The 27,346-nt window shown below is 43.2% G+C and overlaps 2 protein-coding genes across 3 annotated transcripts in view; one reads left to right on the forward strand and one right to left on the reverse strand.

Annotated features, from left to right (window-relative positions):
• The first annotated feature begins 434 nt into the window (after window positions 1–434).
• LOC101169596 (cytochrome c oxidase assembly factor 6 homolog) lies at window positions 435–4,230 on the forward strand. Of its 2 annotated transcripts, XM_020700553.2 has the most exons (4): window positions 435–633; window positions 1,533–1,628; window positions 3,505–3,650; window positions 3,729–4,230. In XM_020700553.2, the coding sequence occupies exons 3-4, from the start codon at window positions 3,507–3,509 to the stop codon at window positions 3,825–3,827; spliced, it is 243 nt and encodes an 80-aa protein (XP_020556212.1). In that variant the 5' UTR covers window positions 435–633; window positions 1,533–1,628; window positions 3,505–3,506; the 3' UTR covers window positions 3,828–4,230. The 2 variants fall into 2 exon arrangements, with proteins under 2 accessions (XP_020556212.1, XP_004067509.1); XM_004067461.4 differs by lacking the exon at window positions 1,533–1,628 and having other exon boundaries at window positions 438–633.
• Window positions 3,984–27,346, reverse strand: part of slc13a4 (solute carrier family 13 member 4) — a 63,169-nt gene continuing 39,806 nt past the window's right edge. Inside the window, exons 11-18 of the mRNA XM_023952358.1 lie at window positions 20,615–20,734; window positions 20,401–20,502; window positions 14,357–14,458; window positions 14,104–14,207; window positions 12,681–12,802; window positions 6,894–7,055; window positions 5,593–5,730; window positions 3,984–5,504 (exon numbers count right to left, since the gene is read on the reverse strand). Of these exons, the coding sequence (XP_023808126.1) occupies window positions 5,367–5,504; window positions 5,593–5,730; window positions 6,894–7,055; window positions 12,681–12,802; window positions 14,104–14,207; window positions 14,357–14,458; window positions 20,401–20,502; window positions 20,615–20,734 (988 nt within the window). The 3' untranslated portion in view covers window positions 3,984–5,366. The remainder of the gene's footprint in view (window positions 5,505–5,592; window positions 5,731–6,893; window positions 7,056–12,680; window positions 12,803–14,103; window positions 14,208–14,356; window positions 14,459–20,400; window positions 20,503–20,614; window positions 20,735–27,346) is intronic.

Raw genomic sequence — 27,346 nt, forward strand, 5'->3', positions numbered from 1 at the left:
GTTCAGGGTTAAAGTCAGGGTAGTTTAAACATGCTTCCTGGAATACCCCCCTGGAATACCCCCCTGATCATGGAAATCTGTTATTGACACTTGCAAACAAACAGATGGTACTTTTTAATGAATGTTTTAACTGTTTATTGGTTAAAATAAGGTAATGTCTAATAAGTTCTTGCTTTCATTATGACACTAAATGAACACAAGCTTCCACCGTAATGTCATTTTATTTTGGCAGACTATCATAGTCTATCCACATTAAGTAATTTATTGTCATATATGATAGTAAAAATATGTTTTGTTGTTTTTATTTGTTTGTTTGTTTACCGTATTTTATTCACACATATTTTTTTTTCATCCCCAAAATCCATTTCGTGGCTCGTCGTGCCTCCGTGTGTTTTTCTTGTGCAATGTCGCCCCCTCCTGGTGTGTTTTAGTCACTGCCTTTCTGCGTCATCAAAAGGCGACGCGGAAGTGATTCCGCTGCGCTGCTGTCGTCCTTCACTTTCCTAAGAGAAACGTTACAAAAGGGATTTTATTTTTGTTAGTTTTTCACACAGAAATCCCTTTAGAGTTTTGTTTTTATGGCTCGTCGGTGACAAAAACCAAACAATCGCTGCTTTTTGATCATTTCCGGCGGTGAGTAATGGCATTTATAAATGACAGCTGCGCAGAAATGCGAGTGTTTACACCTGTGGGCATTTGTAGCGTTTAAATAGCAAGAAATAAGAGTTTAGTTTTGGAAATTTGAGATTAAAACACAGGTTCCAAATATTGATATTACCTTAATTATCTTAGTATGTTGTTACTGAAAAATCCTTTCTAAAACATCCTTGAGGTAGAGATTAGGAAACGTTAAAATGATTCAATTGCGCTAATTAGGATTGCTGTGAATATAAATAAACGGAATAATTTTTTAAAAATTGATTTAATTGATGCTAATGCGTAATCATTGTTTAACATAAAATAAAGCGTGTAGCTTGAAGAAAACTCAAACCATGATCCTCCCACCCTTATAGTGCTGGTGGTGGTAGTATCATGATCTGGAGACTTAAGTTAATAGCAGCCTAAGTTATTAATAATAAAAAGAATAATCCATTTTATTTAAAAGCGCCTTTCAAGAAACCCGAGGACACTGTACACAAAAATGTTAAAAATAAACACTAAAATTACAGTAAATAAAAATAGACAAAAAATCAATAGTGAATCAAGATGAAAAAGGTAGAAATAAACATAAGTTTTGAGTTTTGATTTGAAAGTTGGTAGAGAGTCTATGTTACGGAGATCAGGAGGGAATTCCAGAGTTTGGAATCCGAGCATCTAAAGCAGGGGTCGGGAACCTATGGCTCGCGAGCCATATATGGCTCTTTTGATGGTCACATGTGGCTCGCAGACAAATCTTTAATTATACTTTTTTTTTTCATTAGACCAGTCCTTGTCTGGCGCGATGCGATGCCAGAGGCGCGCAGTAGTAGCGGTGCTTGGAGAACAAAATCTCTGCCAGCACTATCAGTTTACTATTATCTATTATTTCACAGAGTTTGTACCAGCCGGAAACCTGTGAATAGACGTGCCTAAAACTACGGGGACAGGATGTTAGAGGAAGAAAGCAGATGGGGGGGACGGCCAGTAAGGTGAACCACACAGGGATTGTAAAAACGTAAAACCTGCTGCCCGTCACTCACTGCAGCGTGTGTGTGTGTGTTTGGCTCCAGGTCTGCATGTGATCAGTCTGTCTCACATCTACAGAACATTCAGACCTACGATGACGTTTAAAGTCTCAACGCCTGCATGAAGCAGAAACTCACCACGTATCAACCAGACTAGACCATCAGCAAAACTACCACGAGAAATACTCACCATTTATCAGCAACAGCATAAAAATGTTATTAAAAATAATCCACAGACTTATTGTACTTTAAAAATGTTGAAATTACATCAAATGCACACATTCACTTGTATATTTAGTTTTAAACATATTGTTGCGGTCTGAGTTGGATGGCTGTTGGGCCGCGTTAGAAGTTCTGGAGTTCATTGAACGCATCGATCAAGCAGAGATCTGATTGGCTCTCAGTTCTGTCGCTCAGCCTGTTGTTAGGTAGTTTGGACCAATGGGGTTCAGCTATGGGCCGAATAAGGGAAATGGGAGGGCTGACGCGGCAGTGAGTGAATATAAAGTTGGGAGAAGCGCTCTTGTCTCTGCGGGAGAGATTCAGGAGTTGCTGAATTTACTGTACGGCGTTTGTCGCGGTCTGCAGTAACCAGAATAAAGAACCTTAAAAGAGGTTAAGTCTCCGTGCCTCACTGTGGTAAAGTGATACTACATTAACCTATGGCTCTTTCGAAATTACATTTAAAAATATGTGGCGTTTATGGCTCTCTTGGCCAAAAAGGTTCCCGACCCCTGATCTAAAGGCTCGGGTTTCCATGGTAACAAGTCCTGCCGGAGGAACAAAGAGCTGAACAGAGGAGGAGGAGCGAGGAAAACGAGAGGGGGGGGTTTGGATATGAATGAGGTCGGAAAGATACGGAGGAGCCAGGTTATGGAGGGCCTTAAAGGTGAAGGGGGAGGAGCTTGAATTGGATTCTGGAGGTTCTGGGAAGCTTAAGGAGAACCGGGGTGATATGACTGAAGGGGGGGGGGGGGGGGGGGGGGTTCTGGAGATGATGCGGGCCGCTGAGTTCTGGACCAGTTGGAGCTTATTGAGGGTCTTTTGAGGGAGACCAAAGAGGAGGGAATTACAATAATCTAGACTGGAAGTGACCAGATTGAAATCACACTTGTTAAACCTGACAAAGGCACACCTGTGAAGTGAAAAACATTTCAGGTGACTACCTCTAGAAGCTCATCAAGAGTATGCCAAGAGTGTGCAAAGCAGTAATCAAAGCATGCACACAAATACACGTGTAGATGATGCCATTAGTTACTCTAAATCATAGACATATTTGCACTTATAGATCTATACACGACACACTAAGTCCGTAAAATGTGAAGTTTTAAAAAAATAAAAGGAGTGGGACGACGCAAACCCAAGTATTCCAGGCCCTACTGTGCTTTCCTTAACCACTTTAATTACTTTTTTTAATATTTATTAGGGCTGCATTCTGAGGAAAACTCGTGATATTAGTGATCAATATTGCAATGATGTAACTTGCGACACATGAACAAATAGCAGAACCACCAAATACATCATTTCCATTTGACTCCTACAATTTAAATAGTCAACATAATTGAACCCTCCAACATCCAACATCCAACATCTGATTGGTCAAATGCATAAATGGATTTATTTGATTGGTTAAATACTTTAAGCTGCTAGAAGATTGTTTTAACACATTTAAGGAAACCATTTATTGGAATTCTCGTCTTTTGCGATGTGCGTACATCGCAATGATACATTTAGGATTTATTGTCCAGGCCTACTATTGATCATATCCGGTTCATATAACTAGAACTTAATGACCCCTGAAGTGGTTTAAAGGACCCGTTTCTCCTGTATTGACATGAAGGGATGACGGCTCCAAACTCCGCAGAGCGGCGCGTCTGCTGGGACGCCAGGGATCTCCTGTGGAAGTGCTTGGACGACAACCACGACAGCGCCGAGGCCTGCCAGAAGCAGCAGAGCCACTTCCAGGACAAATGTCCCGCTCAGTGGGTGAGTCCAGCGCCTCTTCCTCGTCTCCGGGCGGCAGGGGGGCTCACCTTTTCTGTGTCCGCGCCTCCGCCCCGACAGGTGAGGTACTTCAGCAAGAGGAGGGACTTCCTGAAGTACAAGGAGAGGATTCAGACCGAAGGCTTCACCCCCGCTGAAGGTCCTCGGGAGAAGTCCTAACGCGTCCAGATGAGGAGGAGGAGGACAGAGGGAGTCCCGTCTAAGTGTTTTCAGCTGCTGTTTCCACGGCAACAGTGACGGATCACGTCAGAGATCAGTCGAAGGGACTCGATCAGCCCCAAAAACCCCCAAGAGTTTGGGAATAAAGCGATCCAGTCGGAGGGTTGGATTGTTTTTATTGTTGAAATCTTCGTCACTCTGAATACGAACGTAGCAGAAGTCACAATTATAGCCGTACATCTCATCAAAGAAAAGACTTTATGTCACACACTTGTGCGTATTTACAGAGAAACATAGCCTCTGGGTCAAAGGTCACCGCCGTACCACCCGGCTGGACGAAGGAGACGGCAGCAGAAGAGAATAAATTACAAACATCCATGAATTTCTATATTATAAAAAAAAAGAATCACTCTAACGGTTGACCTTGTGTAAAAATATAAAGTACATCTTTTACATTCCAGCAGTCGGGGCTGAATTCCAGAGGTTCCTACGGCGGCGTCTTTACTGCGGCGTTTCGTCTGGAAGCTGGAATCTTTCAAAAATGTAGAGACGGCACGATTTCTACTGATGGCAGCAAGACAGGAAAAGGAACGGATTGAGCGGGAAAACAAATCGGTACGAGGGTCAAATCAGGACCGGATGAAGAAAAACCGACAAAAAGACAGACGGAAAGTTTTTTAAGAAAATAGTTTGTAAACTTATAAGAAATATTGAAAAATGTAAAACACACAATTTTGTGAACTCAAAGTAAAAATGTAAAATTTGAAAAAACACTTCAAATTTCTGAGAAATATTTTAACTTAAATGTGTACATTTAAAAATATTCAACTTGATTTAACAAAATACATTTTGTAGTGTCAGAATGAGACGCAGCTGCTGTGTTGTTTAAATATGTCCCTCTTCACTTGATTGACGGCTCTTATTTCAGACATTTTGGAGTTGACCTGAATGCGACACGATGACGTCACCATGTCCCCTGTTGTCACTCATGACCATCGGGCTTCATAGTTTCAACTCCAAAAAGAAAATCTCTGAATTAAAACTGTAAATTGAAAACTGAACGTGAAGGAAAGAAAAGCTGAAAAAACATGATATTTTTATTTGATTTAAACATTTCTTATAAGTTTCCAAAGCGTCCTTAGGAGTTTAAAACGTTGACTTTAAGCCGATCCTGATTTGAGCCCACGGTTCGGTTCTGTCCGTGGAAAACCCTTCAGTTTTTGGGTCTGCACTGATCACAGGTTCTCTGAACACAGCGGCATGACCTTCACAATAAAAGCAGAGGAAAAGCTTCCTGAGGCTCCAGGTCCTCTGAGGATCTGCTGAAAACGGAATCCTGGCGCAGAAAAGACAGGAAAAGATCTTGGATTGTCACGAAAGATTCATTGGGATTCGAACCTGTGTGTGTGTGTTTGCTCCGCAGCCGTCCTAAAAACCCGCCACCGGTTCCTCCGGTGTCGCTCAGCAACAGGACGGATGTTTCCTGTCCTTCCTGTCGTTTAGCCGTCACCCCCCCTTCCCCGCCTAAATCCCAGGCGGTTATAAGCTCCCGGTGACGTTGCGGGCCATGGCCCAGACGGGGAACTCGGTCAGGTTAAAGAGGGGGACCCCCCAGGTGGTGATGGCCAGCATCACCACCGCCACGCCGATCAGGTTGACCCCGAAGCCGGCTTTCACCTGCAGAAGAAGAAGAAAAAGGGGGGCGGTTCAGGCGGCGGGGACGGTGGCGCGGGGGGCAGGGGGGGGGGGTCGGTGCGGCACGTACCATGTCGCTGATCTTCACGTGGCCGTAGCTGAAGACGATGGCGTTGGGGGGGTTCCCCACCGGGAGCATGACCCCGAAGGACACGCACATGGTGGACGGGATGAGAGTGTGGAGCGGGTTGATGAGGAGGGTCTCCGACTGGATGATGGAGGGAAGAAAAAACACGGAGCAGAGCCCGGATGATCAAAACAAAGAAACACAAAGAGGGCAAAGGCTGAAGGAAGACCCCCCAGGAGAGGAAACGTGGCGCTTTCCATGAAAACCATTTCAAAATAAAAGTTTGCCAACAGAGACGATGTAAAAAAACCAGCTGGTCCACAGCAGAAAATACTTTGAAAATAGCAAAACATCCTCAGATTTCATTTTCACAACTGAATCTTTGTCAAATCTAAGGTCAAAGTCAGAAGTTTGACAAAAAAAAGGAAAACATTTGGAATGATTGAAGGTTTTTTCTGATCTACAACTCAAAACTCCTGATTTAAATGCATCACAACAATTTTAAAGTGGAGACTATGAGGAGAGACACGTTAATTATTAGAACATTTCCCAATAGAGCAGAAATATTAAAGTGTCATTTGAAAGTGTAATAAAAGATCAGTATACCAGCAACAATTTCAGAATAAAAGCATTTTGATTAAAGGTTCAAATCCTCACAAAGATGTTTAAAAATAATGATTTTGAAAATATAGTGCAAAGACATTTGAAATCATGAAAAGAGACATTTTAAATAAAAATGTCTAACAATGAAAATACAGTCAAGCATATGGAATATGTATAATAACAGACCAAATTAGGGGGAATTAATTCAACACGTCCGCATTTACATCAAAATGAGCCGAATAAATCTATATAAATGAAAATAAATGAGTATTATGAGTAAGAGAGACGGCTCCCTGATCCATGATTGTATTTTTAAAAGGAAGGTTTTTCAGTACAAACGTTGACTCCATGAAACCTGTCCAAAGTGTGTCTAAATTTACCCATAATTCTGTTAGGATGGACTTTATCAGAAAATGTGTTGCTGGCCATAATACTTGCAACACATTAGTAAAACGAATAACCTTTGGTGACCCCAGAGGGTCCGATCCCTTCACAGAGCTGGGTCTCTGTGCTCTAACGTCAGCCGTCCTCATGACAGCTCCATCCCATAAAGGTGCGCCTCTCTGAATAAATACAAAATGTCATAGCTGCTCTGGGTATGTGGCGTTTTGGTTACTATCCAGCAATCACCGCCACCTCAGTGAACGGATTCAGAGCGTGGACCGCGGCGTGCGTGTCGTGACCGAGAACGCGGGTCGTACCAGTGCAGACAGGATGGGCAGGAAGACGGTGAGAGTCGCCGGGTTGGAGGCGAACTCCGTGACCGCCGACACCAGCAGGCAGGCCAGCAGGGTGACGGCCCAGGGGGGGAGGCCGCTCATGGGCTCCAGCTGTCTGCCGATCCACATCGACAGGCCCGACACCTGCAGAGGACCAACACAGGTGAGTGAACGCCACGGGGACAGCGCCCTCTGCTGGCGGAGCAGACACGCCTTCAACTGGGTCCATGACCGGCAGGGTTTAAATCGATGCCAACACTGAACTTTAGGGTAAATGTTTTGAATATAATCGCACATCCGTGGTACATTTTTGTGTTAGATTTGTGGGAATTCTGCACTAAAGTCAAATGAACACAACAGCTTAATGTTGTTTAGTAGAATTTCACTCGTTCACATGTAAAAGGTTGAATTTGTTTTCAAACACTGCCAAAAAAAGGCAAAATTTGAGTCTAATTTCAACTTCTTATTACACTTGATTTAAGAAACTCTTATCACAACTTTTCATTAATGTGTAACAACTTTTTTCCCCCCAAACTTTATTTGTTTTATGTATACATTGTTCAAAATCTCCATCAAATCACAGATATCAGTTAAAATAAAGGTACTTCTGCAAAATCTTCTTTAAGAAAATGGAACAAAAGAACCGAGAGAAAAAAACAGAACAAACAACTTCTTTTAAGACAATAAAATCTTGAGTCCTTTGATCCTAAGACTTCTTATTTTAAGTAAAATCTCTAATGAAACTAGTGTTTTCCACTTTACTAAATATTTCCAAGCAGAAGTTTTATTAGTGAATGTCAAGAAACAGACTTGCTTTATTTAGGAAAACTGGAAAGTTGGGTTTGACTTACACTTCAAAAACTGAATATTACAAAAGTAAAAATGTCTTTTTTCTGAATATCAATCTGATCAAGAAAGTTTGAATAATCAAAGTTTCATAAAACATGTTTAAGAGACTAGATCTTTTTTTTTCCAAGTTCTTGATGAGACCATTTTTCGACTCATATTATCTTTTATTAATTAACAGCATTTTTGTCAAATGTTTGGACTTTTTCCTAAAAGGCCTGTTTTGCAGCGTACAAGTCCCATATCATTTCTAAGACAAATGTATTTTAAAATGTGTCGTTTAAGATGATTCTGCTCTAGAATTAAAATAGTTGGTCTGTTGCGGAGCTTAAACTAGGATAGACTTGAGGGAAAATTTAAATAATTACAAAATATAGAAAACTGAAGCAAAACATGCTTGTTTGAAGATATATATGCAATGATTAATGACTGTTTATTGATCATTTCCAGATTTAATTTAGTCTAAAACTAAACAGAACATCACAACTTATTTAAAAAAAACCTTAAGACAAAATCTACTAGTCAACAAACCCGTCTTGTATTCTATATTTTAACTTGTTTTGAGAAGAACATATTTTTCTTCAAGTCATTTTTGTCACTTTAGAACGCTGCAAAAACAAGTCAAATTATATTTTTCTTCTTTAAATAAATATAAGAAATCTACCCACGGGGTAAGAAAAACCGTCTCACCAAGAGTTCTTAATTTGAGAAATATTCGAGTCACTAAGGCAGGGGTGGCGAACACGCGGCTCTCGGCCGATAAAGATGCGGCTCTTTGCGTCTCATCATATTGGGACGACCCGGGGGCTCGCCCCGCCTTCAGCCCCTAAGACTCATGGGAAGTGGAGAATTGTGGGTGTAAGGTTCCTCACCATGAGTGAGGGGGCTATGAGCAGAATTCAGATCCATGCTGTTTGGCTGATTGTGGGCATGCTCAATGAAATGGACATTGACGCTGGAAAGGTGGTTATGCAATCTGCCTTTATGTTGGCGTCTCTCTCTCTGCTGTTGTGTAGAGATATTACAATAAACAATAAACTGTGCCTCATTTCATAATTTTCCTACTTAAACTACACTCAAATCCATCAGAGGACATTAAAAATAAATAATAATGTAAGTAATTGGCAGTGTGTGTGTTTTGATGCTGCTCCCGACACATATGTTACCTCCAACCTCATTTGTGCGGGTTACGCCCAATGTTGGAGAAAATAACTAAACATTTGATGTGCGTGCAGACTGTTACCCTCATGGACAAAATGGCGAAATTCAGAGTATAAAGAGAAACACATGACGTTTCTGGAAGAATGGGAAGATTCTTCCTTTTTTACTGAATGGAATGGCACTGTGTTTATTATTATGAGCTTTTGGAAGCAGTACCATTGTTCATGGCAGAAAAGAACTTAACGTATCCCGGAGAAAATGAAAAACTTTTCCTGATCATCTGACACAAAATGACTCCTTTATGAACAAGTTGGAGCTTTTCAAAGTGCAAACACACCTGACTGAGCATGCCTGTGTATGGCAGGCCATTTTAACATTTAAAAGCTGAGTTTGACTATCCCGAATTAACATTGTAGATATCACCGACGTATTTCTGACTAGTCGTAATTACATTTTGGATAGTTGGAATTGTAATCCAAGATATCTGTAACGTAATTGTGACTAGTCGAAACGACCGATAGAGATATCTATAATTCAGTTTTGACTAGGCAAAACTGAATTATAGATATCTGTAATGACGTCATTGAAACGACATTCAACTCGTCACACATCTTAAATGACAATTGCAGATGTCTGTAATTCAGTTTTGCCTTGGCAGAATGAAAGTTAAAGATATCTCAAACGTCATCATCACTAGCTCCTCCTGTCTTGCACGGGCTGCAGCATTAAAAAGACGATTAAAAATCGCTTCGCCCGCTAGCTGCTCTACGACGGAGATTTATGCCCACCAAAAAAAGTAAAATTACAAGATTTTAAGTCGTAAATTTATGAGGAAAAACTCGTAAATTTAAGAGATTAAGTGGAAGTGAGCATTCAGTGCAGCAGCAGGTGAACGCCACACAGCAGCAGAGCAGACCGACTAAACTTTGTTGAACAGGTGAGCTGAATGTTTATTGATAACGTTCTAAATGTTTGGAAGCTCGTTAGTTTGATTTATGATTTATTAATGTTTTATTCATTGATGGGTGGTTTGCAGGATCTCTGCACCCCATTGAAGCCGTTGGTATCCCTGCAGATGTCCACCTGAATCCTTTCTTCCTCCATTAAAGACCCGATCTCTACGTTTCTGTGACGCTTCCGTCCGAGGAGGAGCACCTTTTTTTTTGGCATTTTCAACGTTGTAATGCTAATATAACAGACTATTTTCAATCCTCCTTAATTGTTTTATGTTGGATCGGGACACTTCATCTGGAGGAGAGGTGGATGTAACACTGTTTACTTCCGCATTGGTGTTAGGATGACAGGTTCATGACATAAGGTGACAGATGAACTTCAGGATATGTGAATGAAAAGGAAAATAAAGGCTGCAGCGGTCCTCTACACCCAAACGTGTCTCTGAGCTCCTTATTTAACAGATAAAACTCCGCTTTACCGACACCGAACCCCGGAAAGCCCGCTCCACTGACAATAATCTGATTTTGAGTGGCCAAAAGGTTCAGAATCCCTTTGTTTTAAAGCTATCCGGAAATAAAGCTTCACCAAAGGCTCCACACATTTCATCTTCAAGCTAGGCTCCGATAAACGGAAAACTTTGGTGTTTTTCTCTTTTCTTTTCGCTCTTTCCGACCGTGGTCAGAAGCGCAGGGGAGATTTCCTCCGCCGAAGGCGATTCTCCTTCGGGGTTCACTTTCCTGATCGGAACCCTAAACCTCCAGTGCGGATTAAGAACGACTCCAAAACAGTTATTCTGGGAGGGGGACACCTTCTTTTTATTACGGTGCTCCGTCCTCCGTATCAACGCACACAGTATCAACGCACACACCTCCGCTCCGTGCTCACCCCCATCTCAGCACACACACACAAACTCCACAAGACTTATCTCCTAAATTTACGAGATAAAAGTTGGAATTCAAGAAAACAAAAAAAAATTTGTAAACTAGCCCTAAAACCCCGTCGTACTGCTCCGACATGGTGCTAATCAGTGCTAATTACAAGTTAGCAGGTGCGATTTGAATGATTAGAACAACACGCTCTGCTCCTCCCCTAAAGTGCGATGCGGACCTGACAATTTGCATACAGATATTTTGGTTACTATTTCGCCTAGTCAAAACTCTAATTCAAGATATCTGAAAAGGAACATGTAGATATCTGGAAGTGACTTGAATTCAAGATATCTTTAACTTGAGTTTTGACTAGTAAGAATGAAATTGTAGATATCTGAAACTGGAATTACAGATATCTACAATTCAGTTACAGATATCCATAATTCATGAAGTGGATATCTGCAACTGAATTGTAGATATCTGTAATTGTAAACCCGATACAAATGAATGGTGAAAGTGATGTCATTTGTCCTAGGAATAATTTCTTTGAGGATATCTGAAATTACAATTACGGATCGGAAGAATATAGTTGCGGATATCTGAAATGTTCTTTTTGACTAGGCAAAACTCAAATAAAGATATCTGCAACACACATCCAGTATAGCTTTTAAATGTTAAACTGGCTTGCCATACCTGTGTGAATAGAGTGGCGACCGGGGGGGGATGTTTGTGTATATGTTTACATAAACAGCCTTAAATGTCGAATGCACAGCTCTCCAATACAGCTAACTAGCAGCTCATTGCTTGTTTCCCCTCTGCAGCAATGAACAAGCTGAGTCGCTGATATATTTTCACATTTCATCAATTATCTGCTTTTAATGCTAAAACTCAATCATTAAGTTATAAATAAAAAAAATCATGAAAAAAACATTATTTTTACTGAAGATTAAAATAAATTTATGCTACACACAACAGAAATGCAATGTACTGAATGTGTTTATTGTAAATATGAATCACTCAGACACCAGAAGGATGCTCTGTCCAGATGTTTGTGGATTTGTTGGTGTTAGGGTCATTAAAAGAGGACTGTTGATGAGATACAAAGAATTACCAGTTAAATGCTGTTGGATAAATGGTAAAATATTCAGTTTTTATCATTGTAAATCTGACTTCAAAGGAGTCGGTGCCTCACCAGCCATCAACCTCACTGCACGTCACAGAGTAGTAGTGTGTGTCAGAGAGAGGCAGAGGAAAGAGTGAGAGAGAGAAAGAGATTGTGTGTGTGTATATATGAGATGAGAAAGAGGTGTCTGTGTGTGTGTGGTGGGGGTGTCTGACGTCCAGGTAGTCGCTGTGTTAACTCTGGCTAAGCTGCATTTGATGTGTGTATTGAGGGTGGACACTTTCCTTGAAATAAACACAAGTACAAGACTTGCTGTTGTGTTGTAGGGAGAGGAGTGTGTTATGGAGTGTGCCGTAACTAATACGGCTTTAATTGCATGTTTGTGTGTACGTCTTGGCAGGTCAATGTGTGGTGTGGCTCTTTGACTCGCACAGTTAAAAACTTTGGCTCTTGGTGTCAAACTTGTTCGCCCCCCCTGCACAATTATTTTTATTCCTGGTTCTTTTATTGTCTTTTTATTTTCTTAAGATTCAGTTGTTGTGAGTTGCTGCAACGCAGACGTGATTCCAGGGAATGCAGCACAATGGCAGTGAGATTCATTTTCCTCTTTATTTATTTTTTTACCCCCGTTCTAATCTTTGTGTCTAATCAAAACCCAACAGAACCAGATCTAAAAGTGCTGTGATGCACGTTTGGGTTTGGTTTAACGGGACTGGGATTTTAGCCTTCGCTTTGTGCCGGTAAGGCCTGCTTGTTGACGTCAAAGCCGCCAGAGTGACGTTCTGTCTGTCAGACGAGGACTGACGTCTGTTTTACCTTGCAGCCGGCTGCCAGCGCGTAGCCTCCCCCCACCAGGATGACGATCTCCCACGGCATCAGTCTCTGGAAGTCCTTCCAGGTGATCATGGGGGCGAGTGGATCCGACCCGGAACTTTCATCTAAGCATTTCAAAACAGAACAAGCAGGTAAACGGCGGTGCCGGCTCAGACGCCACGCTCTGATGAAGAACTAAGGGTTTGTGCGCTGAGACTGGTTTATTGTTTGTTTTGTTGGTGGGAAATGTATTCATCGTTCCTAAAACAATGCAGAAATTTAATCTCTCGAAAAAAGAAAACCGCTTCTAGACAAATGGTAGCTTTCCCCAAATCATTATTTAAAATCAAGAAAGAGGACAGAAACTAAGGTATTTACTGGAACATGATTACAATAAATGTATTCTGTGGTCTTAGTGGGTCGATCCAGACTGGATCTTTTCCTGCCACACATCACTAAAACAAACACAGGTCTCTCCATGGATGTACCTTAGGATCAACCCTAAAGAAAAGCAAAAATCCAAAATTGTGGCCATTTTTTTTTTTAAAGATGGCAGCCAAAAATATGTCATGTCTTTTTTGCCCCATTTTCAACAGTATGGGTCTCAACTTGAGGGTTATCTGCAGAATACTATTATATATACCCGGTATATTTTCTAAGTAATATAAATACATTATTTTAAATCTTGTATTTTCTCTAGTCAAACATTTTACAAACACACAAATTTAGAGTTGTCCGACAAAATTCACGATTGTTTTGATCACTGGCTTCACGGTTGTGGACTGAAGCCATCTTTGTCTACAAACTGGTACATCATAAAACTCGTTTTATTTTCTGACACTCGTCCGTCTAGTGGTCTATTCAAAGATGCCCAGATTTCCCCCCAGCTCCTCTGGGGGGGGGCCCCTGAGGCGTTTCCAGGCCAGCTGAGAGACGTAGTCTCTCCAGCGTGTCCGGGGTCTTCCCCGGCCCCCGCCCAATGGGACATGCCTGGAGCACCTCTCCAGGAAGGCGTCCCGGGCCTCCTCCCCCGATCTCTGAGGGAGCGTCCAGCCCCCCCGACGGGGAAGCTAATTTCCACCGCTCGTTTTCGGGACCTCGTTCTTTCGGTCATGACTCGACCGGTAAATTGAGAGCACTGCTTTCTGGCTCAGCTCTCTCTTCACCACAACGGACCGGTACAGCGGCCGCATAACTACGGACGCCGCTCTGATCCGCCTGTCAATCTCACGCTCTGGACCCAAAGATATTTAAACTCCTCCGCCTGGGGCAGGAACAGTCCACCCACCCAGAGAGGGCAAACCTACCTGTCTCCGGTCGTTACCATTCCATAAGATGGACTCTACTACTCTGATTCTTTACCCCCTCAAATGAAGCTTAATGTTTTCCAAATGCCCTAAACTCCAGTTTCCTTCATGTCACACACCTGGGTTTCTGCAGCTGGATGAAGAGAAGGGTCGCCTGGCGGGAATGAGGAAGAGCAGGAAGCCCAGCAGCACGGATACTGTGGCGTCAGTCCTGTATCCCTTCCTGACAGGAAAACCATTGAAGCCTTTAACAACTCCCATGTCACAATTTTCATTTATGTGTGTTTGAGTTTGTCACAGAAGCAAGAAAATGTAAAAAAAAAAAACAGCACAAAGTTTCTGCGGCTGGGTTGCAGCATCAGCAGCGCCTACTTTTCAAAGAGAGAAGTCCATCCAGGAACAAAGCCGGGCTCCCTGGTGAACCACAGCAGAGTCATCAGGATGAAGAAAACACCCGTCACCACCTCCGGGTAGCTGAGAGACACAAACCACAAACGCACATCAGCAGCAATTACAAGAGTGACTCCCCGCTGGTGACACAAAGAGACGACTGCGTGACAGACACGCAGCTTGAGCGATCACTTCAAGTTATGGGATGGATGTAAATACAACACAGAGACATCCAGCTGTGTGCAGAGCAGTGAGGGGTAAACTGAGGACTTAGTGAGTTTCCATGCAGCTGAGAGGAGCTGCAGTGTGTTTAGTGGGAGGATTCTTATTATGTCTAAAGTAAATATAAGAAAATTAAGATGCAACATTAAGCTACTGAACACATATTCTAACCTGAATATTGGTTGGTTTCAACTGATCATATCTATTCTTTTAAGATAGAAAATGTGAGAATTGAATAAGTTTGTGAACCAAATTCTGAGTCATTAGCTGCATTTGCATGACATATCCAGTGGTGTGAGGACGTTTTTGCCCCTCTGTGGGGCTGCAAGACATGAGGAAAACTCAGGATTTGCAGTATTGGTGATCAATCTTGCGATGATGGTATAACTTGCGATAAATGAATCAAAAAATGATTTTTTTTTTATTATTAAAGGGGGGAAAAAACAAACCTTTATTGCCCTGTGTGAAAAACTGATTGCCCCGTTCTGCTAAAACATAACTTAACTGTGGTTTATCAAACCTGAGTTCAAACCCTCTGTCCACACCCAAAACCTGATGCTGCCACACCCATCTCCAATCAGGAAACCCCTAAATAGGACCTGACAAAGTGCAGTAGACCAAAAGATCCTCAAAACCAAGACATGATGCCAAAGTCTAAAGGAACAAATGACAAAGACAGTAACAGAGATCTATCAGAGTAGAAAAGGGTATAAAGTCATTTCATAAGCGTTGGGCCTCCAGCGAACCACAGTGAGAGCAGTTATGTACAGATGGAGGAGGCTTGGAACAGTATTGGAACTTCCCAGGAGAGGCCGGCCGAGCAAAATGACCCCAAGAGAGCTGCGAAGACTGCGAGCCTCACTTAACTCAATGAAGGTCAGTGTTCATGACTCCTCCATCAGAAAGACCCGGACACGGTAGAATTTAAAGACGAAAACCGCTGCTGAGCAAAAACAACATCAAGACATCTTGATGATCCCAAAGACTTTTGGAATATTACTCTGTGGTCTGATGAGACAAAAGTACCGTAATTTCCGGACTACAAGCCGCTACTTTTTTCCTGCGCTTACAGCCCTGCGGCTTATTCATTGACTCGGCTAATTTATAGATTTAATTAGCGGCCGCCATGTACGTACTTTCGAACTCAGTGAATAGTTTGAATTCTTTATCTAACACCAAGCACAAGGCATTTATATTCAACACACCTCTAAGCAGCCAAACAGCATGGACTTGACTTCAGGTCTTAGACACTTCAGTCATGGTTCAACAAAATGAAACACGCATGCCCGGCCGCATCCCAGAATCCTTTGGTGCCATTAGACCCAACGTGCACCAGATCGCCACTACAGTATGATGAAGCTTTCAAGTTAAAAGCAATCGTTAAAAGCAGCGTAAAAAAGTCCACCGTCACCAACGGGTTTGGAAAAGCCGGTTTGCTGCGTGACGGAGAGAACAGCGCATGGAGTGAATTTACACTCCTTATACGGTTTCTAAAGAAACCGTAAAAGCGGAATTTTGCTTTGAAAAGCTCACAGCCTCCGTGTGAGCTGGAGACATCTTCTCCTGCTGATTGATCTGCGGGGCCGATGGCAGTCTGAAGGCTCCCACACGTAACAACGCACCCGCCCCTCATACACAAAACGTACAGTATTAAGTCCGATTGCTTTGCACAGAAACGATTTGCTCCTTCCACCGGCGCAATGGGGACGAAGTGCTCCTCCTTGAAGCAGCCCTGGCCAGAGGTGTCGGAGTAGATAGGAAGGGGAGACAAGGAGCGCGCGGGGTGGGAGCGGAGCGCAGAGGCGTCCGCGGAGTGCAGAGGCTTCTGAATTCTGACGCACGCGCCGTACTGAGGCGCGCGTATCACGCTGAGGCGCGCGCTTTTCAGTCGCCGCTGCTGTATTTTACCGGTGTGTTTTTTAACCAGCCCTGTTACACAAGCGGAAGGAGAGCTTTTCCCGTTCGCCCCTCCATCTACTGCTGCTACTTGCTCATTCTTAAACACGCACAACAGTATGGCGACCCGGGCGTTGGCCCCGCCTTTAGCCCCTAAGACTCATGGGAAATGTGGAATCGCGGATGTAAATTTCCTCATCATAACTGAGGGATGTAATGTTGATTATATGGTTACTGTTTGTAATTTTATGTATGATACCTAGATTGTCAATAAGTAAAAAAAAAAAATGAAATAAAAACACCATAACTGAGGAACTTGTGAACAGAATATAGGTCCATGCTGTTTGACAGATGTCGATACACTCAAATAAATGAGCCAGAGGCAAAGCTGGCACCACCCACAATGTGCTAATGAATTGCACTCACTCTGGGATGCTGGCCGTGATCTGTCAGGATGACAATATTGCGTAACACATGCGCGGCTTGTACTCTGACGCGGCTTGTGTATGTATAAAACTAATTAAACAGGTGAAAATGGGTGGGTGCGGCTTGTAATCGGGTGCGCTTTGTAGTCCGGAATTTACGGTATGTCTGTATGCCATTACATCTGGCGTAACAGTAACACTGAATATCAGAAAAAGAACATCATACCAACAGTAAAATGTGGAGGTGGTAGTGTGATGGTTCCATTCAATCATAATTAACACAAACCACCTCAGGCGACAAGTCATTCAAAAACACAGATGTGAACAATATTGAGATTAATAGCAGATCCATTCAAATTTCTGTCACGGCACTAGCGCTCATTATCATCTATCAGCGTTGACGTCTGCGTCTAATTCCCGTGAACGCCGCACATTATGGATGAAGCCATTAGGGGAAATATTGGTTGGTGGTTTTACAGAGAAGCTGTGGATCCAACAATTCCACACGCTCAACTTCTGATGACCTGTATGATGCTGTGGGACCCTCTTGTGCAACCCGCTGTGCAGCGCCCAAAGCAGGCAGTTCCTACCAAAAGGCGCATTACCATCCGGTTGTTGGTCACGCGCCTCATTTAATTTAAAAACATTTTCCCATTGCACTTTTGCAAAACATGTCAATTTCGATATGCCTCAAAAGCCACCCCCTGGCATCTCTCCATTAAGTGAATTTGCTATCGCAAATCCAATTTGAGTCAATGGAAACACAGCTACTGACTATTAAGTGTATGAAATCCATCTAGGTGTGGTAGAAAATTCTAAACTACAACATCAAAGTCGGAGCAAATACTATGTGGTGGGAGGTTCATTGTATGGGTTGTGTGCCAGTTTCACACAAAATTCAAGTTCGTTCTTTATATTAGGTCTGTTTAAAAATGTCTACTCTAAATCCTGCAAAGTTGTATTTTGATCCGTTCACGCATCTCTGAGCACCAGCCCCTCCCAATCCACCAAAACCAGAAACATTGTGTCGTCACAAAGTGAGGAACAGCCCCTTCCAGGAAGAGTCTGTGCTGTCAGCTCCGCCCACAGGCTAACAGACACACCCACTTTCTCCACAGAGCTAGAGATGATAGACTAAACACTTTCCTTTTCTACGCACAGTATTCACATCCATCTTTTCAAAAGTTTGGATGTTTTTTGTTTTCGTGGGTGAAATGCAGACACGCTGCTGAGGCCGACTCTAGGTCAACGTCATGAAATGGGCGACACCCACAAGGAGCGAAAGGCGGAGCCTCAGAGATTGAGTGGTTTTATTACCGGATAGAATAAGCTGCAAAATTAACTCTTTTTTTTTTTTTAAATTGGTCTTTGGAGTACCAAGGTAAGGCTTAAAATAGCACCGTATAGGCCCTTTAATTAAATCAATTGTCACTTTGAACCCCTACTCTTTCAGGAAAAGTTCCTCCATCCATCCAACATCCAAACCTGCTTAATCTCCATGACCCTCATGGGGTTGCTGGAGCCTATCACAGCCACTGTAGGGTGACAAATTAGCTAATGCAGCAAATTCGGCCAACGATTTTTGATAGATTTTTTTAATGTTAGAAAAGTTTCAGTTTTAATTATTTAAACGTTTGCAGAGATCGTCTGATGACACAGCAAAAAAAAAAAAAGATTGTAGCCACAAAATAGATTCTACAAACAAAATACTACTGCCAGGTTTTTCAGAAAGCATTTGTAGCTCTTTAACAGCCACAAATGAGCATCATTCATCTTGTAACTGCACATCGATTTACCACAAATGAAGTCAACACAATAATATAGAAGCCCATGTCGTTTGGATGTTTGAACCGTTTCGTTGTGATAACATTTGGACCGTGTCAAACGGGGTCCCCGAAAATACATTTTTATTACTAAATAGAAAGTGCTTTGAAATGACTTTTATTTATTTTTTGAACAGTTTTGTATAAATAAGGCATGAAAAATGACTGCAACATGTTTTACATTGTCTACCCAAATATCTCTACAGTAAAACATTTGAGCTAAAATATTAACATTATGATAATTAAATAAAACTTCATTCGTGGGATAAAAACCCAGGCTGTGCATGAATTTGTAGGTTATTTGAGATAAGCAACTGTGCAAAGTAGATTATTTAAAAAAAAGGGAACAGGATCAGTTCTAGAAGTTTTATTATAAAAATGTTCAAGCAGGGGTCACCGTTTTTCTTAAACCAAAGTGAATTAATTAATAGGAGCTTTGACTGTAAAGCGCTTTGGGTCTTAATGAAATAAAAAAAGCCCTTTATAAGTAAATTCATGACATTTACCATTTTACCAGGATTTTCTCTGGGATTGATTCATGTTCATTTTGACCCCTTCTTGCCTGATTTTATATCCAATTATCTAAGAAGAAAGGTGATGTTAAATGAAGAGGAGTCCTGCATTTAATGGCACAATCCAAAACAGCAACATGCAGCATAAAGGGGTCAATAAAAAAGTATTAATTTAAATTTGATAGTTTAATAGATAAATGAATGAAACATTTATTTTTTATCCTTTTAATTCTAAAACTAATTTTGCTTGATAAGGAATAAAGTGTTTTCACAAACTATTAAGAACTAAAAAAGGAAAGGTGAACCCAATACTCTTACGCTACACATCAGATATGTTGCCTATACGTGTTTCCATGAACACGCCTTTTTGCACACGATGTTCACACAGCACAAGCGGGGAGCAGCAGGGAGGGGCTTCTTCTTCTATAGTTTATTAAGCACATGTCCACCAACTACAGTTGGAGAAGGTTTGGTGCGAAATGTTTGAATCGGTGTAAATCTGGTGAATCTTGGTCCAGGCCTTTTCTTTCACATCTCTATTCCCATTTATGAAAGACTTGGCGTCCAGCCAGAACCAAAGCTCAGATAAGAATTTCTACTTTATGATCACTTTTTAACCGGTTGGCACGGCCGTGTTTTGAAAAGGACGCCATCCATACGTCACTACCCAATCCAAGTCCCTGATTGGTTAAAGTTTCAGCTGGTTGGCATTTAAGCAGTTGAAAGTTCAACTGGTTGAACTTTTAGCGTGCGTTCAGTGAGCGCTCTATGTACGTAGAGCCTTAAAACAGGCTTGAAATATTGTGTAGCTGTGTGTGGACGTAAGAGGTTTGAACGCGGAAGCTGGAAACGTTGGTTCACGTAGACTTTTCAATGAAAGCGGCGAGAATGCAGCCACAGTAAAAAAAAACAACAGAAAAGGCGTTGAACTTTGCCTGAAATCATAAAAAGATTTGGTTTAAAAGGAAATCCATTTATGTATTTGTTTAAAATATTATATTTTTATGTGGTGATCAATTTGGTTTTTGGGTGTGTCGGTCGTTGCTTCTGTTCAAACAATGAAGTCAATGTTGCATCAATGTTGCATCCATCCATACTTTCACCTTCACCGTGACTAGATTATAAAGTGAGTAAAGCATCAAGCAGACCTGATGGGACCCAGTTTCTCGTACTCCTCGTGGATCCTCCTCTCTGACATCATCTCCCTCCTGGTCTTGCGTTTCTTACTCAGCGAGCAGGTTTCTCTGAAGCTGAGGACACACACAGGCGTCATTGTGAAGCCATAATAACTAGATGGGAGTGTGTGCAAACAGGACAGTAATCCTGCAGATAAACTAGACGCGGAGCATCATCTGCACTCACTTGCAGCCGAGGAAGAGGAAGTGCAGCCACAGCCAGGTGAGCACCAGCATGATGATGGCGATGGGGAAGCTGAAGATGAACCATGTGCCAAAGTTGATCACCTTCGCTTCTGGATATCGACTGGGAAGAGGAAGTCAGAGATGTAAGGAGTTAGCTATGGGACTCGTGTATTTTTATTTACACTCTGAAAAGGAAAAACCTCATTTATCATTAAACACATTTACAGAAAAATGACCTTTAGAGTCAAAGATATAGGAATTGTTAGACTGTTTTAGCCCTGAATTGATCTCATGTTAGATTCACCTATTAATGGGTTTCATCCTGTCGGCAGACATATAAACAAATTTACCGTAAGTAAAAAAAACAAAAACCTTTCTGTCAAATATTACTGAACTTCTCCCTAAAAACCATAGAATCTATCATCCTCACACTTTTGATGTCCTTAAGACGATTACTCTGCAGCTCCGGTTAAATGGAATAAAGATACAATAGCATGTATCAAAATCCATAAATTGGTTTAATTTAAATGCAGATCTTTTATGTCAAAATCCACAAAATGCTTTTTTTATGTAGAAATTCAACATTTGTAATAAAAGTAAAACTTTAAAACACAAAACAAAAAATTTGATTTAAATATGAAAGTTTGACATTTTAATCAATATTTGATTCAATTATTTTTAAACTAAAGAAGGAATTGTGATTCAATATTAAATGTTTTCGAATATACTTTAACTATTTTACTTATTTAAGTTAACAAACTATAAAGCCAATCTGCAGCATTGATTACACTCAGAACAAATATTACAAGCACAAACTTTTTAACCTATGCTTCAAACTTTGATGATTTTCATTAAAATCTTGTTATCTTTGAACATTTATTTTTGTTCATCACAGACAAATACTATGAAAGCCCTAATAAGCAGTAAAATAACCAAGGGATAATGCCGGATGAGGTGTCCATTATTGGACATTAATGGACGACGCAGAGGCGTAAACCATCTGATACGAAGCGGTTGCTTCAACAAAGTCTTTTCTGGCATTAGACAGCTGGTCGGGCATTATCCCGCTAATACCATGGTCACTTTTGAAAGAAATGAACAGGAAATTAATGATTAGTACTTTGATTTGTTTGTTGTTTATTTGTTTAAATCTTAAAAGCAGACTTTTTTATATGCAGTGCAAGGCGTTGTCATGGTAACAGCTACTGAGCCTGCACTGACCTCACTCTGCAGCAGCGGAGGGAAGTGGTATAGATGCTAAGTGTCATGTCAAGTGATCCAAAACGTCATTTCAGAGGGGAAATTCACCTTTGACCGCTTGTTTTTGACCAGATGATGAAGTGAACGTTTGTTTCCAAGAAACAAAGTCGACAGTTTTCTAGATCGCTTTGAGTGAGCCGCTCAAATTTAATGACCATTACGGTAACTGTGATCAATAAACCATTTCAAATGACAGGCAGCATTGTTTTTGATGCTACAATGTTACAGAGATCCTGTGACATCTATCATAGAGACATATGAAGGACAGAGATTGTTTCTACTATCTTTGTGTTGTCATAAACTATGGAAAGACATATGTCCACTTGTGTTTCAAGTGTCTGTTGTTCTGGTTCCCAACTGGTGTTTAGGCCAGGGCAATAATCTGGACCGTTCAGGGTATTTGACCAGAACTTTTTTTTTAGGTGTCCATTATCATCCTAATCAGATCTAACATTCACCTGGCCCCCCAAATAGTCAGCATTTTAAAAATGTAAGCAAAGGTTGAATAATCCTGCAATAAGAGATTTTGTTTTGCATTAGTCTAATTTGTTTTCATGTTTTGTTTTTTTTAACTGTGATTTCTTTTTTGTGTGTGTGACCATAACGGTTTTAAAGACATCTTCTAGGCAAATAGCATTATAAAAATGTTTTGGATACATTTTATAACGCATAAACAAATGGAGACTCCTAAATAAAAACGTTGTATCTACGAGCTTAGTGTGCTTCATTTCCTGTACGTCGTTGTCACAGCAGCATTGTTCTTGTACATTGATGGGAGCGATCTGTGTTCTGATGAGAACTTTAAGAGCTAAAGAAACTTCCAAAAACCTCTACTGGAACTGTTCCAGAGGAAATCCTTTACGGTTCATCCAGAGTCTAAAGTTCAACGCGCATAACTGACTGGAATTAATCCCGAAATTCACCGGAGAACCAATCTGGGAAGGAATTATGAGAATTAAAGTAATCGGAGAGCTTTAGCGGCAGCTATAAGACGACGGTACCACGTGACAACAGCCATCACTGGTACCTCCAACAAAGACCAGAGCAGCTCGCATCTCGGTTTGTGCTGTTCTGTTAGTCTCACTGACAGAAATGTGATTTTAATAGCAGTCAGTCTTAAGCCCCGGAAGGATTGTAGCTCATGTTAAATAATTCTATTAAGGACAAAGAGGCCAAATGGGAAAACAGTCAGAACAGAAACCTGACCTTTGTCCACCAAGCTGCAACATTCTGTGAGGCTTACAGCCGTGTTTGGAGAAAATCGGCTCTGTTAGCACAGCGGAGGCCGATTAGCTCGGCCGCACACTCTGCACAGTCTTTGTTTCCGACCAACACGGCTGCTCCTTCAAACTGAACATGTAAGAGATATTTATGGGATCCTGAATTAGAGCAGAGTGACTCAGTCAAAGGAGGGAATCCCTCTCCATCTTAGAAGAATTGGTATTACTCATCGGCCTCAAGACTTTTTACCTTCTTCAACTTGATCTAAAGATTACCAACACTTCTCATCCCACAGAGACGTGGACTTCCCTCCCCTACTAAACTCTTGGTTACAGCAAAAAAATGGGAAAACCTGTAAGAGTCAAGTCGTCTGCAAAACCGCTCAGTGAGCCCATAAAGAGAAAATGTTCATATTCATCTTTTTTGTCTACGGGCACGCTGTGAGCGACAGGTCGTACTGAACACTTGAACTACATGTGAGGGGAATTAAGAGTGAAGTTGGTGAAACAGTGTCATATGGATCTTTCCTTTTTTTAACCCCCCCCCCAATAACTGCTAAAAATGAGACAATTAGAATAGATTGAGTAGCAATTCTACAGGCATCCTACGTTTACTAATGCATCACATGCACACTCTGCATTCACTCATGATAGTTAGGGGCCAGTAGTCGCACTGACGACTAGAGTGCGGCGTTAGGACACCGCACAACAGCATCAACCGTACGTCAAAGTGCAACTTGGTAAATGGCGTATACTTCTAAAGCGCTTTTCTACCTTTCTTGAAGGCCCAAAGCACTTTACAGTCACAAACCCATTCACACACTGGTGGCGGCTCCGCTGCCGAACACTGGCACCAACCTTCCACCAGAGGCAAGGTGGAGTTCAGTGTCTTGCCCAAGGACACTTCGACACACAGCGAGGCGGGAATCGAACCTTCAATATTCCAATCAGAGGTCGAACGACCTTCCACTGCACCCCGGCCGCCCGTGAATTTACTTGGGTTACTTCACTTTGCGATACACTTAACACACGCGACAATGGTACATTCCATTTTCGTGGGTGCATGAAACTCAAGGGAAGGACAAGACACACCTGCGGTCCTCTATATGACTCCCCACGGACGTGGACGACCCAAGCGCCTGCAGCGCCCATACGTGTGCATAAGGCTAAGTATTAAGATGAAGAATTTATGATATATTTGACTTTTGTTCCACTGATGCATTAACTAACAACAGCAAGACAGAAGTCAGAGAATTTGGGGAATATCTGGTCTAACTCTGAGATGATTTTTGTTTAGATCAAAGAGTAGCTGGGCTGTTGTAGTGCTAAAATAGGATATATTTGGGAAAAATTGGAAAAGCAAGAAAAATATAAATATAAGTCAACACAGAAATCTGCTGCTTGATCAAATCAGCTTGGAAAAAATGTCAGCCCAAGGTTCAAGTAACTTTGAAAGAATTCGGTCTCTCTGGTCTCCCATAGCTAACTCCATGACTTAGGGGGTGGGGGGGCCTGGTCGTCGTTGCTCCTTGCCCTTCTGCCGTGGGCCGGGGTGGGGGTCGGGGCCTCCGGTGCCTGGCGGGAGGTGGTGGGGGCTCTGTTGGTCGGGGGGTCGGGTCCGGCCCCTGGGTGGGGCGGGCTGGGGTACTGCGTGGTCCTCTGGGCTTGGGTGTGGGGGTGTGTGGTGGGGGGGTGGGGTGGTGGCCTGGCTTGGCTTGGGGGGGTGGTCCCTTTGCCCGTGCTGGGGGGGTTGGCGGGGGGCCCTGCTCTGGGGGAGGGGGGGGGCACCATTGGTACGGGGCAGGGGGGGTTGACGGGTCGGGGTCTCCGCTGAGGCCATCGGCGGTTTCCCCGACCGGTTGGCTGCCTCGGTCCCGTCGAGGCCTGACCAGAGCTCTTCTAGGGCCGGCGTTTGGGGGTGGGGGCCTGGGCTTGCTCCAGGGGGGGCGACGCTTTCTGGCTCCTCTCTCTCTGTGTGGGGTGGGTGGTGCTGGGCCTGGGGTGTCGGCGCCTCCGGGGGTGGGGCCACTGGGCTGGGTGGGCCTGGCCCCCTTGGGCGGGGGACAGCTGTTTGACCACCGGGGAACAGTCTACCAGCTGTCCCCAACTTACCCCTTTCCTCATATAACCTCATATTAGGGTGAGGGGGTGGGGGACTTAGCCTGCGATGGGCCTTGGGGGGGGGGGTTTACTAGGCAGTGGCCCCCCTCCTATGGTTGCCGTATGGAATGGGCTCCCCCTCTTTCGGTTTTATTTGCACCTTAGACATGTAGGGCCCTTGGTAGGGGGGGTGCTTGGACATCACTGCCAGCCAGCAGCAGATGTCCTCCTAGCACCCTACCCACCAATTTTAACCGTACCTTAGACATTTAGGGCCCCTTGGTGGGGAGGGTGAGGGGACGTCACTGTGAGTAATCAGGAGATGTCCCCTTAGTGCCCTACCCGCCAATTTTAACTGCAGTGCCCTTAGTACACACACCCCTCCCCCCTCAATATATACATCCCAAAATAAACACACACACATGCACACACACACCCTCTCAAACACACATACACGCACATGTCCCCGGGGTGCCGGCTTTCCTGGGCCCGGCGGTACTCTATCCGTGCGGTGGGGGGGTTCACATTACATCTGAGCCGGGGGTGTTCGTGTCCCTGGGGGGTGGGTTCTGGTCCCTGCTCCTGAGCGCTGGGCCCCGCCAAATTTCCAACTGTGGCCGAGCCTGGTCGGGCCATATTTACAACACCCCTTGTGGGCCCTCTTTTTTCCCCGGGGTTCCCCCTCCTGGGCGGGGGCGGCGGGCCCCTGCCTTGCTCCTCCCTGGACCAACCGTGGGCCGGGCGGATGGCTGCCTGGAGTGCGGAGCGGGTCTCCCTTGGGGGGTCCTGGCTCGTACCTGGGGTGGGGGCGGGGGGATGCCCGGAACTCCTGGGTGGTGGTGGGGTGCTCGTCTGGGACTGTGGGCGTCCTTCTCCGGTGGGGCCCTGCGTTGGGCGCTCCCGGCGCGGCGGGGGGGCTGCTCTCCTGGTTGGGCTGGGGCGGCGCTCTCTTTCCCTACGTGCCTCCCTGCTCTCTGGCTCTGGGGGCCTTGCGGCGGTCCTGCTGGCCCTGGCCTGGGTGGCGGGCTTGGTCGCCCGGGCGGCGGTTGTTCCTTGCCGGTTCCCGTGTGGCGTTGGGGGGATTCCGGCTGCCGCTGCTGCTGCGGTGGGGGTCTTGGTGTGGGGATGGCTGGGCACTCTCCCTCCTTCTTGTCACGTTCCACCATCCATTTTAGAAGAACATAAACACTCACCTGAGCACAGGTGTTAGCTCACCTTTGCACTAACAGTTTGCATGATTGAATGACTGAAATATTTCACACTAGTTGGTTTTAAAGGCATAAGTATGCGTGTGAACACTATCTGTTTTGTGTACATGTCGACAGGTGGACATTTTTGCAGCTAGCAGGTGTGTTTATAACATTTGAGTGTGTGTGTGGATAGGCCCCGCCCTTTTTGTACTACATTTGAACCTTACCATAATGATTAACAACCAGTAAACTTGTTGCTTTATGCTGCTTCATGATCTTACCCCCCTTCCCCTCCTATTATCACCCTCCTACCCCCCCCCCTCTCTCTAACATCCCTCTCTCTTCTTCCCCTCTTTCCTTTTCTGTCCGGTCCAACACCAAAGATTTTCAAACAGGATTGAAATTAATAAAGTTTGGCCTCAATTACAAAAGGGGTTTATTCAGACATACCTTTGGTTTGTCTGAAGATTAATAACCCCTCTTGTTAAAGCAAAATATGTCCAACACAAGAGGCCCTCAGCTATCATCTGTCTGCCTAGCTGTTGGACAGGACAAGTTAAAAAAAAAAAAAAAAAAAAGGATATATTTGGGAGGAAGAGCGTTCAAATCTGTTGTTCACCTTCTGGCATATCCCGCCAGGGGTCACCACAGCGAATCAGCTTTCACAGGTGGTTTGGCAGAGATGCCTTGTTTTTAATTTTTCTTGTCAGCTGGACATCTTACCAAAGACAAATTCTACTAGATCAATGTGCAGATTTTTTACAGGTATAACAAGAAAAAACATATGTTCTTCCATTTTTTAACTTGTTTTGAGAAGGACATTTATTCCAGTGCAGATGTTGCCGAATCATGTTTTTTCTTCTTCAATAGAGTAACTTCTAGGAGTCTTTAATTTTGCCAACTGTAAGAAAAAGTTTGACAACACTCCTGCAGTCAAACAGAGACAGCAAACATTAATTACCA

Source organism: Oryzias latipes, chromosome 23 (assembly GCF_002234675.1).
Source record: "Oryzias latipes chromosome 23, ASM223467v1".
Classification (NCBI taxonomy): Eukaryota; Metazoa; Chordata; class Actinopteri; order Beloniformes; family Adrianichthyidae; genus Oryzias; species Oryzias latipes.

Excerpts from the sequence above, each read along its gene's own strand:
- LOC101169596 (XM_020700553.2), top strand. The coding sequence starts at position 3,507 with ATGACGGCTCCAAACTCCGCAGAGCGGCGCGTCTGCTGGGACGCCAGG. Across the intron at positions 3,651-3,728 it reads ACAAATGTCCCGCTCAGTGG|GTGAGGTACTTCAGCAAGAG; the intron begins GTGAGTCCAGCG and ends CCGCCCCGACAG.